The 14,788-nt window shown below is 38.6% G+C and overlaps 1 protein-coding gene across 2 annotated transcripts in view; it reads left to right on the plus strand.

Annotated features, from left to right (window-relative positions):
- Positions 1–14,057, plus strand: part of FIGN (fidgetin, microtubule severing factor) — a 131,023-nt gene extending 116,966 nt beyond the window's left edge. For both annotated transcript variants that reach the window (XM_024980373.2, XM_003585744.6), the window contains exon 2: positions 6,404–14,057. In XM_024980373.2, coding sequence (XP_024836141.1) covers positions 6,412–8,658 — 2,247 coding nt within the window. In that variant the 5' untranslated portion in view covers positions 6,404–6,411 and the 3' untranslated portion in view covers positions 8,659–14,057. The remainder of the gene's footprint in view (positions 1–6,403) is intronic.
- The last annotated feature ends 731 nt before the right edge of the window (positions 14,058–14,788 follow it).

Genomic DNA, 14,788 nt, shown 5'->3' on the forward strand with positions numbered 1-14,788 from the left:
GGGACTAAGTCATTAGAAAGATCCCCTAATCTCTAAAATCCAAGTTTAAGAAACATTAGAATGTGAAATTATAAAGAATGCAGAAAGCTGGGAAAGTTTGTTATCTGGTAATTGGATCCCCTTGATTTAATTTCTTAGCATTGAACCACATAGTGGACCCTCAATTTGTTGACTAATTAAGATGTACAGTTCCTATATCATATTCAGTTTATAAAGGACTTTTCATTTTGGTGTTCTAAAGATGGAACCTATTTAAATTGACTAAGGATAATGTATATTTCTGTGTTTGTACCCTTCACTTTTCACTTGATACTACTTTTAAATATGACATCACATTTTCATCTAAGAGTTACTAGGAAATGGACTAAGGAAGATTTCAGATCAAATAGATTAGGACGGGTCATACTAGATACTGCTGTGTTGGCCTCTTGGCTTATGAGGGTGGGTACACAAAAGCAGAATGCTCTTAGTCTGCGGGACATTTCAATTGGTCATCACTTCCCTTGAAGGATAAAGGTAAGTAGATACTGCATGGAGCCAGTTTTCAGTACCAGGAAGTTTATAGTCCCCCCTCTCAAACTATTTTTTTTTTCAATTGGAAAATAATTGCATGATATAATATTGTGATGGTTTCTGCCCTACATCTACATGAATCAGCCATAGGCATACATATGCCCCTCCCTCTTGAACCACTCTCCCATCTCCCTCCCCACCCCACCCCTCTAGGGTGTCACAGAGTACCAGCTTTGGGTTCCCTGCATCATACAGCAAATTTCCACTGGCTCTCTCTTTTACATCTGGAAATATATATGTTTTAATACTACTCCCTCAAATCATCCCACCCTCTCCTTCCCCCACTGTGACCAAACGTCTGTCCTTTATGTCTCAGATGCCTCGTTATTTAGTGAATGTATTTGCTACTGTCTACTGGAAATTTTGAATGTTCTGTGTTAGTTCTGCCATTTCCTACGTAGCAGATGATGAATCTGTTGCATTATTAGGCTAAGGAGCCTAATTATTATTAGGCTAATAATTACTTTATTGTATTTACACCAGTAGTGTTTGTTTTCTAGAGAGACTCTTGGTAAGTATAGTGTCCAGTTTTTTGTTTTTTGTTTTAAATGATAATGAAAGGTTCAGAAGTACAGTAGCCCAAAGGAGTGTAGTAGGTGTAAGGATGTCGTGCAGGTCTGTGTGAGCGCTGTGCAGCTTTTAGAGCAAGCCTGCCATGCCTGCAGGTGTTTGCCTCAGGTGCCTGCCCTTAGGAAGTCTGAGAAAACCTGCAAATGAAGGCAGAGTCCCTAACGGCCAGAATTACCCTGTGGGAACCTTGGAGAAGAGAGCAGCTTTTACAGACCTTGTGAACTTTGAATAGCAGACGTATGTTAGGAGTGGGGGTGGGGCAGGCTTAGATTAATATTTCCAGGAATGTGTGCTAAAAATGCTTTCTAGAAGACCTGGTTTTTTATCCCCAATTTCCTCCTATTCTGCAAGTTGTTTTTATGTCCTTCATTTTTCTGTGTAACAGTTTCCTTATCATTTTGAAGCTATGACAAAACTTTTAAGGATGCCACAGTTGTTTTGTTTCAAACTAATCAAAGAGTAAAATAGAAATAAAGCAACGAGGCAGCAACTGTTTAGTAATTAAATCTAAGTTATAAAATGGTCAGTAATGATAAGAATGGAAAATGTTATCCAAATTGACCAGTTTTATGGGAAATCCAGACTTGTTCAATTATATATACATAAATTCATCCTATTACAATAAAATAACAAAATGCTTAGGCTTTTTACTATAGTATCTGTCATCCTTGTGAACACTTAAGGTATCTTAAAAGCAATTTTCTATTAAATTACATATTTTAAAAACAAACACATTGCATTGTGAAATTTGCCAGCTGTTTTCTTAAGAATTTTATAATACTTTCAAAAATAAAAATTGATGTTTTGGAACAATTCTTCAATTATCTTGAACTGTTTTTCTTACTTTCCACTGTTTTCTGAATTTTTATTGTTCCTATTAAGCTATTTCTAGACAGCAGTGGGAGTTATTGTGCTGGAGTCCTGTTTCTAATAACATTAAAATAGTATTGTTTCTGAGGTTTTTCTCTTCATGTTCCAAAGAGAACCATATAAAAGCTTTTTTAAAACCCATCTTGTTATTTGGGTGCCAAGTTAAATGACACGCGTGTGCTACTTCTTACAGATAACAGCAGTGTAATCAAAGGGAGTGTGATAGTTTGTCTAAAGAACATTTGGCTCTACATTTTTCTTCCACTGCACATCAGAACTATCACCACAAATAAATAGAACAATAATGACAATGAAAAGAAGTCTCATTTTCATGACTCTTTGCGACCCCATGAACTGCAGCCTACCAGACTCCTCCGTCCATGGCATTTTCCAGGCAAGAGTCCTGGAGTGGGTTGCCATTGCCTTCTCCGAGTTCTATTTCTAATTAGTATTAAAGTTCAAGAAACTGAGGAAAAAGTTCTTTGTGCTCCTGTAGATCAGGACAGTCTCCTGAACACTGGCTTCTTGAGCTCCTACTAGTATCAGGAACTAGTTTATGGTTTAGCTATTAATTTGTACTTTCAAATGTTATTAATGATTTTAAAGTACAATAAATACTCATGTTTCAGGGGATGTGAATAATTCTGTTCTCTTAAGGTTATTTAATGGAAGCTCATACTTAACTTTTGCAGCCTTGCTTATTAGGTTGTTATTTAGTATGAATCAATAAATAAACTTTCAATTATCTTGGTAAGCATACCCAAAAATAGCATGAGAATCAAAAGGGAGTGGTGTATCTAGTAATTGTTCCAAATAAATAATTTTGATAGGATTTTTGCTTAATTTCAGATGAAATAGAAATCTTAAGAAATTTAATTATTTTTGCTAGAGTGAAACTATGCAGTTCAACTATGCATTTTACTACCCAGTGAAAATGGCCAACCTGTTTTATTTAAATTTTATATTCCTGTCTTTCACAGTGACTATAACTTACCAAAAAACTTGTGCATATATTTTACAAATGATTAATTCACAAGGAAAATTTTAAGCCCAATAGAGGTGAAAGTTGCCCTTTTTGTTTATTTTTTAAAATAATTACTCTAAAGCTAAAGTGGTCTCATTTTTTTTTAAAATAGACACTTTTTTTATAGAAAAAATCATGTTTTTTATCTATGTTTGTTGAATAATGCCAATAATGGCTTAGCTCAACTAACTGAAAGGAAACCAGACCTTTTATGGGTGTGTGTACATGTGTGTGTAAGTGTTGTGTTGTGTTTGTGAAAAAAATTCCATTGCCTGTGACTCCTAAATTATTTTTGAGACCTTATTTTCAAGATACTTATTCATATTTCTTCTGTATCAATCTAATCAAATTCCTACTCATAGCATATGTGTTTTCTTGTTTTCTCAACTCTGTATTTTGATAATCTTTTAAGGAAAAAAAAAATCCTAATAGAAAGTCCCTGGAAATAATTTACAGAACTAATGAATTTGTAGGTCTTTTAGACAGTTCTACATTACAGTCACATTAATATTCTCTCATTTTTATAAGGCTTGAAAGTAAATCCCATGACACTAGAAGAATTTAGATACTGATTACTTGCGATTGGTTCCTGGTGATTTGCTCTTAATAATTTCCAGTTGAATTTAATGAAAGTGTGATTCCTGAAATGCTGCTTCATTAAAATTGCATCTTTTCCCCTTTAAGTGTGGTCTCGGTCATTTCACCCATTTTGCGGTGTGTTTTCCTCCCCCTTAAAAAGTAATGATTGAGAAAGCAGAAACAATTAAGAATATCACTTTAGTTCTTCCTAGAAGACTCCCCTGCACCGCCCCCCTCCCCGCCGACACAACCCAGAGTTCCTCTTAAGTGAAATGATGCAAGCTACACTTTATCAGGACTTTATAATATATTGTTTACAATTGATGAGATTTTTTTTAATATACTTTTAAAAGAGAAACATGATGATTTGGGGGGAGATGAAGAAAAGTAAAGAATCTATTGTGTGTACAAGAGAAGTAAGGTATTTAGATTTTTTTTACTAAAAAATTCATTATATATTCAAATATATGAAGCTTGATTAAGTTATACAGTGCAGCATTCAGATTTAATTTAACTGAGATGGTGATTTGCAAATGAATATCTACATGGATCCTTTTTTAAAATCCAAATGCAAATGAGTACAATTGCAGTAAAATATATTTGCAAATGAATCCTGTTACTTTATTCATTTATTGTGTAATTACTGCAATCCTTCCCACCTTGTTTTCAGTATTTCTTAATCATTAAGTCGGAAGCATGACAGCAGTGCCAGCCCTGGCATGATTCTCTTTGACTAAAACCTTGTAAATTAACACAATTAGCACAGCATCATCCTGCTAATTAACTTCCAGTGTCTGGTGCAGTGGCTTTGCAAACAAGGAAGAGGGAGTCAGAAGGGAATCAACATGCCATTCTGTTACCAAACTCTGTGCTATGTTCAGTTTAGCTCAGTAAGTCAAAGCTGGCCATGTCAGAAGCCAGAGTCAGGTAATGAAGAGCTAAAGGGGTTGGAGGAGGAAAGCATAAGGGAGTAGGAGCTGTCAACATAGACTGCGGTAATTCAGAAGGGAGCTCATGCCACAGATGCTTCATTTAGACCAGACCTCCTTCTTATCAAGGAATCGCTGCCAGAGGGCACAAGAGAGTTTGCAAAATTCACTTAGGGTAATACAAAGGAGATTAAGGAAGCCTGCTTAATATAGCTGTATCAGAATAGGAAGTGTTCCAATCAAGAAGAGATTAGGAGGAGTCAGCACTGGGAAATAGAACAGGGTTCCAGTGCTCTTCTGTAACTAAGTATATGAGAGTCCTCAAGGGTACATTATAAATCCCTTTGGGTGCTGGTTCCCTAATGTGGGAAGTAAGGTAATGTCTAAGGTCTCTCTGTAAACTGTAAAATTCAAATGATTCTCTGACTCTGCTTCATATTTTCTCTCTCTTTTTAAATATATTTATCTATTTATTTGGCTGTGTTGGGTCTTAGTTGCTGCACTCAGGATCTTTCATTGCCATGCACAGATTCTCTAGTTGTGGCGTGCAGGCTCAGCAGTTGTGGTGCTCAGGCTTAGTTGCCCCACAGAGTATGGGATCTTAGTTCCCCAACTAAGGATCAAACCTGCATTCCCTGCATTGCAAGGTGGATTCTTAACCACTGGGACAACCAGGGAAGTCCTTGCTTTGTATTTTCTCTTAAATGAGAAAATAGTCCTGTATAGTTGGCTACGTAGTCACCTTGCTTCACTTAGTAGCAGATGATAGAGTTACATGCACGTAGCATCTCATTTTCTAGTTGTACTGTTCGAGTATATGCCACTACACATAAATGTAAAGAGTCAGAATCCAGATTCTCTGTGTTCTTATCTTCCCTTTTACCTGCTTCTTTCCTATCTCCCCCTTACTCTCTTCATAAATATATATGAATATATATATATATATATATTCTCCCCTCTTAGTACCTTGGAAGCGGTAAGGCAGAGGGAACGATGATAACAAACGGAAGGAGAGCACTAGCTAGAAGACCGACAGACAAGTGATGCTTGTTTTTTTTTTTTTTTTTTCCAGAGTTTCAACAACAGAACTGAGAGGCAGAAAGGAGCCAGTTGTAATTCATACCGAGTTGTAGGCTTTGTGTGATGAAAGCGATGGAGCGCTGCCTGGGAGATTGCTTTGCTGCACTCCACGAAGCAGATTTGAAACTGTCGTGGACCACTTTAGATGAGAGTTGGATTATGGAATGACCTGCTATGTCTGTGTCATATTGTTCTGCACAGGGAGCATTATACTGTGCTAACTAGGTGTTCAGTACCAAATAAGAGAGGTATCCTAGATGTGATCTGTCAGCTGTGTCTCATTTTTATATTGGTTAAAATATAAAACAGAAACTGTGGTGTGAAGAGGCAAGATAGCTAGATATGGCACATGTTAATCCTATCACGAGCTAGATGCTTAAAATGTATGCATATTATATTGTGAGAACCAGTGACTGAATTCTAATTTGGCAGGGATGTGTGTGTACATATATATATGTGTTTCTGTGTGTGTGTAGCAAGTAACTCTATGGGCTTAGCAGAAATAAATTTGCTTATTACTCAAGAATGAAAAAACTGTAGGTCTTCTACAGAGTTTTCATTTAAATTCCGTTTACTTTTTGTCCAGGGCTGAAATTCAGTCCCTTTTCTAGATGTATGCATGGTAGAGACCATCATAGGTGTTATAAACTGTGGAAATCCTTTATAACGTCACTATCGTTGGTAGAAAATAATGGGTAACAAAAGAAGTTGGGTGGAAAAGCTTTAATAGTTCTGATGAGTATCTAAATAAATTAACCTTCTCCCCCCAAATCTTCAGGCTTGAAGATGCAGTGGACGCCGGAGCACGCCCAGTGGCCCGAACAGCACTTTGACATCACCTCCACTACTCGGTCCCCTGCCCACAAAGTTGAAGCTTACAGAGGTCATTTGCAGCGCACCTACCAGTACGCCTGGGCAAACGACGACATATCTGCTCTGACGGCATCCAACCTACTAAAAAAATATGCAGAGAAGTATTCTGGCATTTTGGAAGGCCCTGTGGACCGACCCGTACTCAGCAACTACTCAGATGCACCATCAGGACTAGTGAATGGTCGGAAGAATGAAAGTGAACCCTGGCAGCCTTCCTTGAATTCAGACGCTGTTTATCCCATGAACTGTGTTCCGGATGTTATCACTGCCAGCAAAGCTGGAGTCAGTTCAGCCCTCCCTCCAGCAGATGTCTCTGCAAGTATAGGGAGCTCTCCTGGGGTGGCCAGCAACCTGACAGAACCTAGTTATTCGAGTAGTACCTGTGGAAGCCACACTGTACCTAGTCTGCATACAGGGCTCCCATCTCAGGAATATGCCCCAGGATACAACGGCTCGTATTTGCATTCTACTTACAGTAGCCAGCCAGCACCTGCACTTCCTTCACCTCATCCTTCTCCTCTGCATAGCTCTGGGCTCCTACAGCCGCCACCACCACCTCCTCCACCACCAGCCCTGGTCCCAGGCTACAATGGGACCTCTAACCTTTCCAGTTACAGCTACCCCTCTGCTAGCTATCCTCCTCAGACTGCTGTGGGATCGGGGTATAGTCCTGGGGGTGCGCCCCCTCCTCCTTCTGCATATCTGCCTTCAGGAATTCCTGCTCCCACACCCCTGCCCCCCACCACTGTTCCTGGCTACACCTACCAGGGTCACGGTTTGACACCGATCGCACCCTCGGCTCTGACAAACAGTTCGGCAAGTTCTCTCAAAAGGAAAGCTTTCTATATGGCAGGGCAAGGCGACATGGACTCCAGTTATGGAAATTACAGCTATGGCCAACAGAGATCTACACAGAGTCCTATGTACAGAATGTCCGACAGCAGCATTTCAAACTCAAATCGGGGGAATGGCTTTGACAGAAGTGCTGAAACATCATCCTTAGCATTTAAGCCAACGAAGCAGCTAATGTCCTCTGAACAGCAAAGGAAATTCAGCAGCCAGTCCAGTAGGGCTCTGACCCCTCCCTCCTACAGTACTGCTAAAAATTCATTGGGATCAAGATCCAGTGAATCCTTTGGGAAGTACACGTCGCCAGTGATGAGTGAACATGGGGAGGAGCACAGGCAGCTCCTCTCTCACCCCATGCAAGGCCCTGGACTCCGTGCAGCTACCTCAGCCAACCACTCCGTGGACGAGCAACTGAAGAATACAGACACACACCTCATTGACCTGGTAACCAATGAGATTATCACCCAAGGACCACCAGTGGACTGGAATGACATCGCAGGTCTCGACCTGGTAAAGGCTGTCATTAAAGAGGAGGTTTTATGGCCTGTGTTGAGGTCAGACGCGTTCAGTGGACTGACGGCCTTACCTCGGAGCATCCTTTTATTTGGACCTCGGGGAACAGGCAAAACATTATTGGGCAGATGCATAGCTAGTCAGCTGGGGGCCACATTTTTCAAAATTGCCGGTTCTGGACTTATTGCCAAGTGGTTAGGAGAAGCAGAAAAAATTATCCACGCCTCTTTCCTGGTGGCCAGATGTCGTCAGCCCTCAGTGATTTTTGTCAGTGACATTGACATGCTTCTCTCCTCTCAAGTGAGTGAGGAACACAGTCCAGTCAGTCGGATGAGAACCGAATTTCTGATGCAGCTGGACACTGTGCTAACGTCAGCTGAGGACCAAATCATAGTGATCTGTGCCACCAGTAAACCAGAAGAGATAGACGAATCTCTTCGGAGGTACTTCATGAAACGACTTTTAATCCCACTTCCTGACAGCACAGCGAGGCACCAGATAATAGTGCAACTGCTCTCACAGCACAATTACTGTCTCAATGACAAGGAGTTTGCACTGCTCGTCCAGCGCACAGAAGGCTTTTCTGGGCTAGACGTGGCTCATCTGTGTCAGGAAGCAGTGGTGGGCCCCCTCCATGCCATGCCAGCCACAGACCTGTCAGCCATTATGCCCAGCCAGTTGAGGCCGGTTACGTATCAAGACTTTGAAAATGCTTTCTGCAAGATTCAGCCTAGCATATCTCAAAAAGAGCTTGATATGTATGTTGAATGGAACAAAATGTTTGGTTGCAGTCAGTGATAACTTCTTTTAAAAAAAAATGTGATGAATGTTGGCGTGCACACACACACATAAAGCCTGCTACATAGGGTATAGAGCCCCTTTCCAGTAGTGTTTAAATCGCAAAGGGTACTGGGGAAGAAGACGATTAAGTTGCATCGTTCAAGTCAGGGTAGATTTGGTGGAAGAAGGCATCCAATCAGACCTTCGGATGTGAAAGCCCCAGATGACAGAAAGCATCTGCCGATGCTCAGTTCGGTTCAAGCTAGACAACACTCACCAAGGAGCAAGGTGCAAGTGTGTTGATTTCAGAAGGACGTGAACCTCGTGTGTTGATTCCATTCTGCTGTTCTCGAGATTTAGTTGCTGTCAAGTGCCTGGAGTGGTGCTTTATTTTTTGTTTGCCTCACAATTACATTGGTGGCATGTGCTAATATAAAGAGCTTTAACTTCAAACATTATTGGACTAAAGAGATGAACGGTTGTGTTTCGACAGAAAACCAGATTTTTGCCATTTTAAGAGCAACAGTATTCCTCAATCCTGTCTGTTCTGCAGTATTAAGCTAAGAACAGGTAAAACAGGGTAACGGTAATCTGGACCTTAATTTCTGCAGTTCATTTCTTTTAATGTTCTTGTCTGCAAAAACTCAGGAAAGTGATTGTGTTTTGTACAGTACCTCAAAGGAATGTGTTGAAAGCACTATGTACTGCTGAGAGTAATGGGATAGGCTTCAATGTTACTTTATATTAAAATGTATGTTTACCTCAACAATTGGAAAATAGCAAGGAAAATTACTTTGAATGTATCCGGAAAAATACTGACGCGTGATACAACTGAATATTTACAATTTAAAGTAAAAATGGAAGGATTTTTTTAAAAGGTTCTTTCACTAATTATGGGGAATTAACCAGAGCAGAATAATTCTTTATATCAATACCTGCAAGAGTTCTTCGTACGTTGCTCCTTGATAACGAAGTGAAAATATTCTTAAAAGGTACACTGGTTAATGGAAAGCTATTTACTCAGTCTGTGTTAGTGTCTGGAGCAGTCAGCCACAAGACCTGTTTAGGACCCTGAAAGTCACAGTACCTGAAAACTAGGACTGTCTTTTTCCTGCAGAGGTGGTAACGGTGGTGGTGCTGGTAGTTTGCAAGTTCTCCCGGAAAACTGCTGGAAATGGTGTCATTCTCTTCACTAATCTAGCTTATAGGCTTGCCATGCTGTTTGACAGAATGCAGAAGATAACAGCCAAAACAAACAAGCAAACAAACAAACAAATACAGAAAACAACCAACCAACTTATATATATCCACAAAGAATATGTCTGCATCCCCTCTCCTCCTTTTGGACTCCTCTCTCGTCAGTGCAATTTTGCTTCTCCTTTTGAAATCTTCTGGGCTGTAGTGCTCCCACATTCATTTCTACCTCAGTTTTGTTACATTTCTCCTGGAAAGTCAAGTAGAAAATTGGAAGTAGACACACACACACACACACACACACACACACACACACACACACATACACACACACACACACATGCACACGCACACACCAACAGATACAGCTTGCCAAATGTGTTACTTTGTTTTCTTTCATCTTTTCCTATAAATCTAGTTTCCAAAAAAATATCAGTCTTCATGCTCACTTCTACCTGGACCCACCCCCAGTCCAACAGCATATGTAGCATTTTTCTTAGTTTCCCACTCCTTTCCTGCTCCCCAAGTTGTTCTTTGTATCCTTTAATGCTTTATGTGCAACTTTACATTGCTAGCTGACTGATGTTCGGCAATGCCTCTGAACCGACACAGAGTAGGCCATAGCCTCCCAAAGCCACTGCCCATGCATAAGCAGTACAGCCTGGCTTTTTGAATGTATTTTTCCTGTTTTTATTTTTTATTTTATTTTATTTTTTTTTTAGTTGAGAGATGCAGTAACAAAACTGTTGCAAAGCACTGGCATTTTATGTATTCAAAAAGTGATGTACATTTTTACAGACTTTAAATAAATGCAATGAGAAGCCCTAAGAAAGGTCTTTCTGTTATTGTTTTGTTTTCCTTCCATATTTCTTTTTTTTTATTTTTACTGATTTCATCTACAATGTCAAATTCTCTGAAATGCTTAACATAGAGAAAGCTAATGAAGGACATCATGATATTTCTGAGATTTTATGATGCTTGATCATTACTCCCCTTTTTTCTTATTTTTCTTGCTAAAAACTGAGCAGATGAACTAGAATTAAATTTACTATGATTTTCTATCAATTAAACCTATTCTTACATATAAATATTCCATATTAAAAAGTAGTGCCTTTCATTAAGGATACAAAAAGTAATATTTAAGTACTTCCTCTGCTTTTCACAAGTGAATAAACACTACAATCGTGTTCTGGCGCTACCCTGCACACATCCCTTATTGTAAGGAAATTCTAATAACCCCATTAACTTGTAGGTTCATATTGATCTCACTGACAAGTTTACTTTTGCACAGTGCTGACCTATTTTCAGTCTTTTGGACGTCACATTTCATTTCTGCCAACATGCTGTGTTCACTTGAAAGCAACTGGCAAGTTTTGACAAACCCAGTCTTATTTAGACAACTTTGGAAAATCCAGTATTGACCCACATTTCTGTGGCTAGTAAGAGTTAATGCCAAATATATGACTGCACTATTGTGTTTTACACTCATTTATAAAACTGAAAATAACGTCATGCATATTGGCTTTTAGCTTTAAATGACTTAAAAATTACCTTTGAGCTATGAGTGGTCAAAAATCCATGTATTGAGGTAGAAGCTGAAGTTGTGTGTGAATTTCATTTAGCCTAATGAATACTAGGATTTGATCTCTTAGGAAATTGGGCATGCTGAAGAAATGAAGATCTGTTGAGGGAGATAAGGCTGACCTTTGAGGAAGTAGTGCTCTCCTGTGAGTCTTTGATTCTTCGTGGCAGCATTTTGAGCTCGTCTATGGACTAGCCTAATAATGAGCTCTATTCTGACCATCCTTTCTTGAGCTTGGGGTGGGGGTGGGATACCACATCCTGAGAATTGAATGTGTACAATCAGTGATGGTACAACTGAGTAATGGGGCTTCATAGTCTTGGCCTCTTTGACTGCTAAGAATTTGGAGAAGGCTACTAATGAAGGTAAGGTAATGAGCCAGTCCAAATCTCTTGCCGTCTGGCCAGGGGATTTGAGCCAGTCTACTTAACAGCCCCTAATTTCTTTCTTCACAACTGCAGTAACATTTCCAACAGGGACAAAAAGGAAGTGAAGGAAACTACTTCAGTAGAAGGATCAATAGAAATTCAAGAGGTAGTTCATAATGACCTTATGTGTGACACAAATGGAAATACTCTACACTTCTGGCATGCTTCTCACCAAAATATTTAGAACATTAGTGACAATATGGAAAACTTTGCTGACTGAGCTGATCAATGGAATGTGAAGGCAGTATACTTTAAGGCTATTTACTTTCACACAGAATGTTTATCTATTAGTCAGTTTGTATTCTACTCAAATGCAGATAGACGGGTATAATGTTTTCTTGTGCATTTGAAACCCATCAAGGAGAAAATAAACCATTCCACTCAAATACATAGGCCAAACACCATCTGGGCCAGTGATAAAAACTATCCAGAGGCTATGCTATGTAAAATACCAAGGTCAATTTACATTGGTTGCATAGTACTTGGCTATGCAGTTTTCAGAAGAATACATCCAAAAAAGTCCAAATTAATTCCCACAATAGTTTGTTGTAAATTTAAATATATTTGTGGGTTGGAATATATGTTTTTGAAGCATATAGAATTTATTTCTCTGAAAATGTGTCCAACTCCAAACAGAAAGTTACTTTTTTATAATCTCATTCTCATTTTTTTTTTTTTACAAGAATTGGGTATCATGATCATTGAAGCTATTTTGGAAAGTGAAAGGGACACAGTTTGTTGAACTATTGAGGCCACGAAAGTTCTAATATATATACATATATATATATAATTCGTGTGTGTGTTTGTGTGTGTGTACGTGTGCTGTTTTCACCACCAACGATTTGAACTTTAAAACTATTTTACATTACTCGGAAACAACTGGTTACTTCCTCTCTTCATATATGCAGAGATATACATGACCACTTTACAATTCAAAGCATTTCAGTGCTTTTTCTTTTGAAACGTAAAGCCTTCGGTTGTTGAATCACCTGCTGATTTTCATATGAAGCACATTAGCAAACATGGAGCTATTAGTGTTTCAGAATTCAAAACCAGCTGTACTTGAGACTAACTCACACATGAACTGAAGCTCACAGTCTGCTAAGACCTCTGGTTGACATTTGATTTTGAACCTGCCAGATGCATTTGTGTGAACCAGGGATACTGCATCTTTAATGAACAAGTCTCTTCTCTTTCCCCTGTTTTTAAATACAACACAAGCTGTGTAGCACTAGGTACTGCAATTGTCAAAGACAATTAGACTGAAAGCAGGAAAATTTCACCTCCCTGTCTCAGTGATATGTAGAATGTCGGCAGCATGGGTCAGCCTTGCCACAGAGTTGTGTGAGAATATATGAATCAGTCCTATAGAATGTTAAATATTTATAAAATGGTTCTGTAGTACACCAAGCTTGGGAGCACATTCATTCTTTGTGTTGTCCTATGATACAAAAAAAGCTAAAGTTTATTTTCAGGCTTAAAACATTCTCATTCCTCTCCCCTACCTTTTTTTCTCCTCCCTCCCTCTCTGTCTCCCTCCGTGTGTGAGTGTGGGTATGTTTCCTTGTGGATTATATACAGTTGCTAGAGAATATTCATTTCTATTTTTTTTCTTTTTTCATCTGACGTATATTCAAACATTGTTCTTTATAACCATTTCTACCTCATTGCTACATATTGTACATGTAGTATTTATTTGTTGTCTTTTTTTGAATGTCATGCATTTCGTAAGAAAAAGACTTGTCCTTGAACTTGAACAGTCTACCTCAGAAAGACTGTCTTTACACTGAACAGTATTAGCAACCTGAACGATAAGACGCATTAGCGAAGTGTGGCAGGGTAGATAATGCGCGAGTACTTGGGATATTGATGGACTTTTAATTGTACTCATAACACAAGACTGCTTAAAAGAACTTAAATTATGCACTGTGTAGGTCTTCATCAACGTCCCATCTGGGGCATAATATACAGAATACAGCTTTATTTTTATGTGCCCATCTCTGAGAAATGTGTAAGCATTCTCAAGTATTTTACACTGGCAATCTGGCTACTTAAACTAAAACATTTTTATATTCTTTTAACTGACAGCTTTAGCTCTTAAATTTAAGAGAAATAATGGTACTTAATTATTTTTAACTGCAGTCTTCAGTGATTTTAAATGCCTTCATTTTAATTCTGTGACTCCTGATATAAATTAATAAAAAACAATGCAGTTGCAAGGACCTGCATAACACTTAAAAAAAAAAAAACCAAAAAAAAATAATAAATGGCACTTCCCAAAGGAAATAACAACATGGAGTCTTGGGTGCTTGCAAGTTCCATAACTGAAAGCATTTTGTTTCTAATTTCCCTTTATAACATGTATTTGTTTATTGAAGTAATTGTACAACTAATGGCACATCAAATTACTTTGTATGAAGTGTTTTATATTTTACTATTTATTTTAGCATTTGTTCTTTTTCTCTACCAGCTCTATATTACAGTAGCAAAAGAACACATACTTAAAAAAAATGCTGAAAGGGGTCCACCACACACCCAGTCGCGAATGGACTTTTAAAGTTGCTTGTCAGCAAATTGTGGATATTTTACAAAAGCAAATGAACTGTGACAATCCACAACTCCCACAGATGTGAATTCAGAAATACATCTGAAAACTCCCGGTATGCCTGACAATCTATTCTTTAAGTTTCATTAACGAAGTGTCACCCAGTCCTTTCACTTACAATTCCTTGCAGGAATGTATTGTCTAGAGGCTGTCTAGTAGTGATTAAGAGAGGGTTTTTGTTTTGTTTTGTTTGTTTACTGTATTAGGTGAGGAATGCCATATTTCTTGTCAGCCAACAGTACTTGTCTGAGACAGAAATAAAAAAAGAAAAAGAAACCTAACTAATTAAAATTTCTGTGCACTTTGCTTCCCTGACCATATTGATTTTATTTGCTTAAA

This window comes from Bos taurus, chromosome 2, assembly GCF_002263795.3.
Source record: "Bos taurus isolate L1 Dominette 01449 registration number 42190680 breed Hereford chromosome 2, ARS-UCD2.0, whole genome shotgun sequence".
Taxonomy (NCBI): domain Eukaryota; kingdom Metazoa; phylum Chordata; class Mammalia; order Artiodactyla; family Bovidae; genus Bos; species Bos taurus.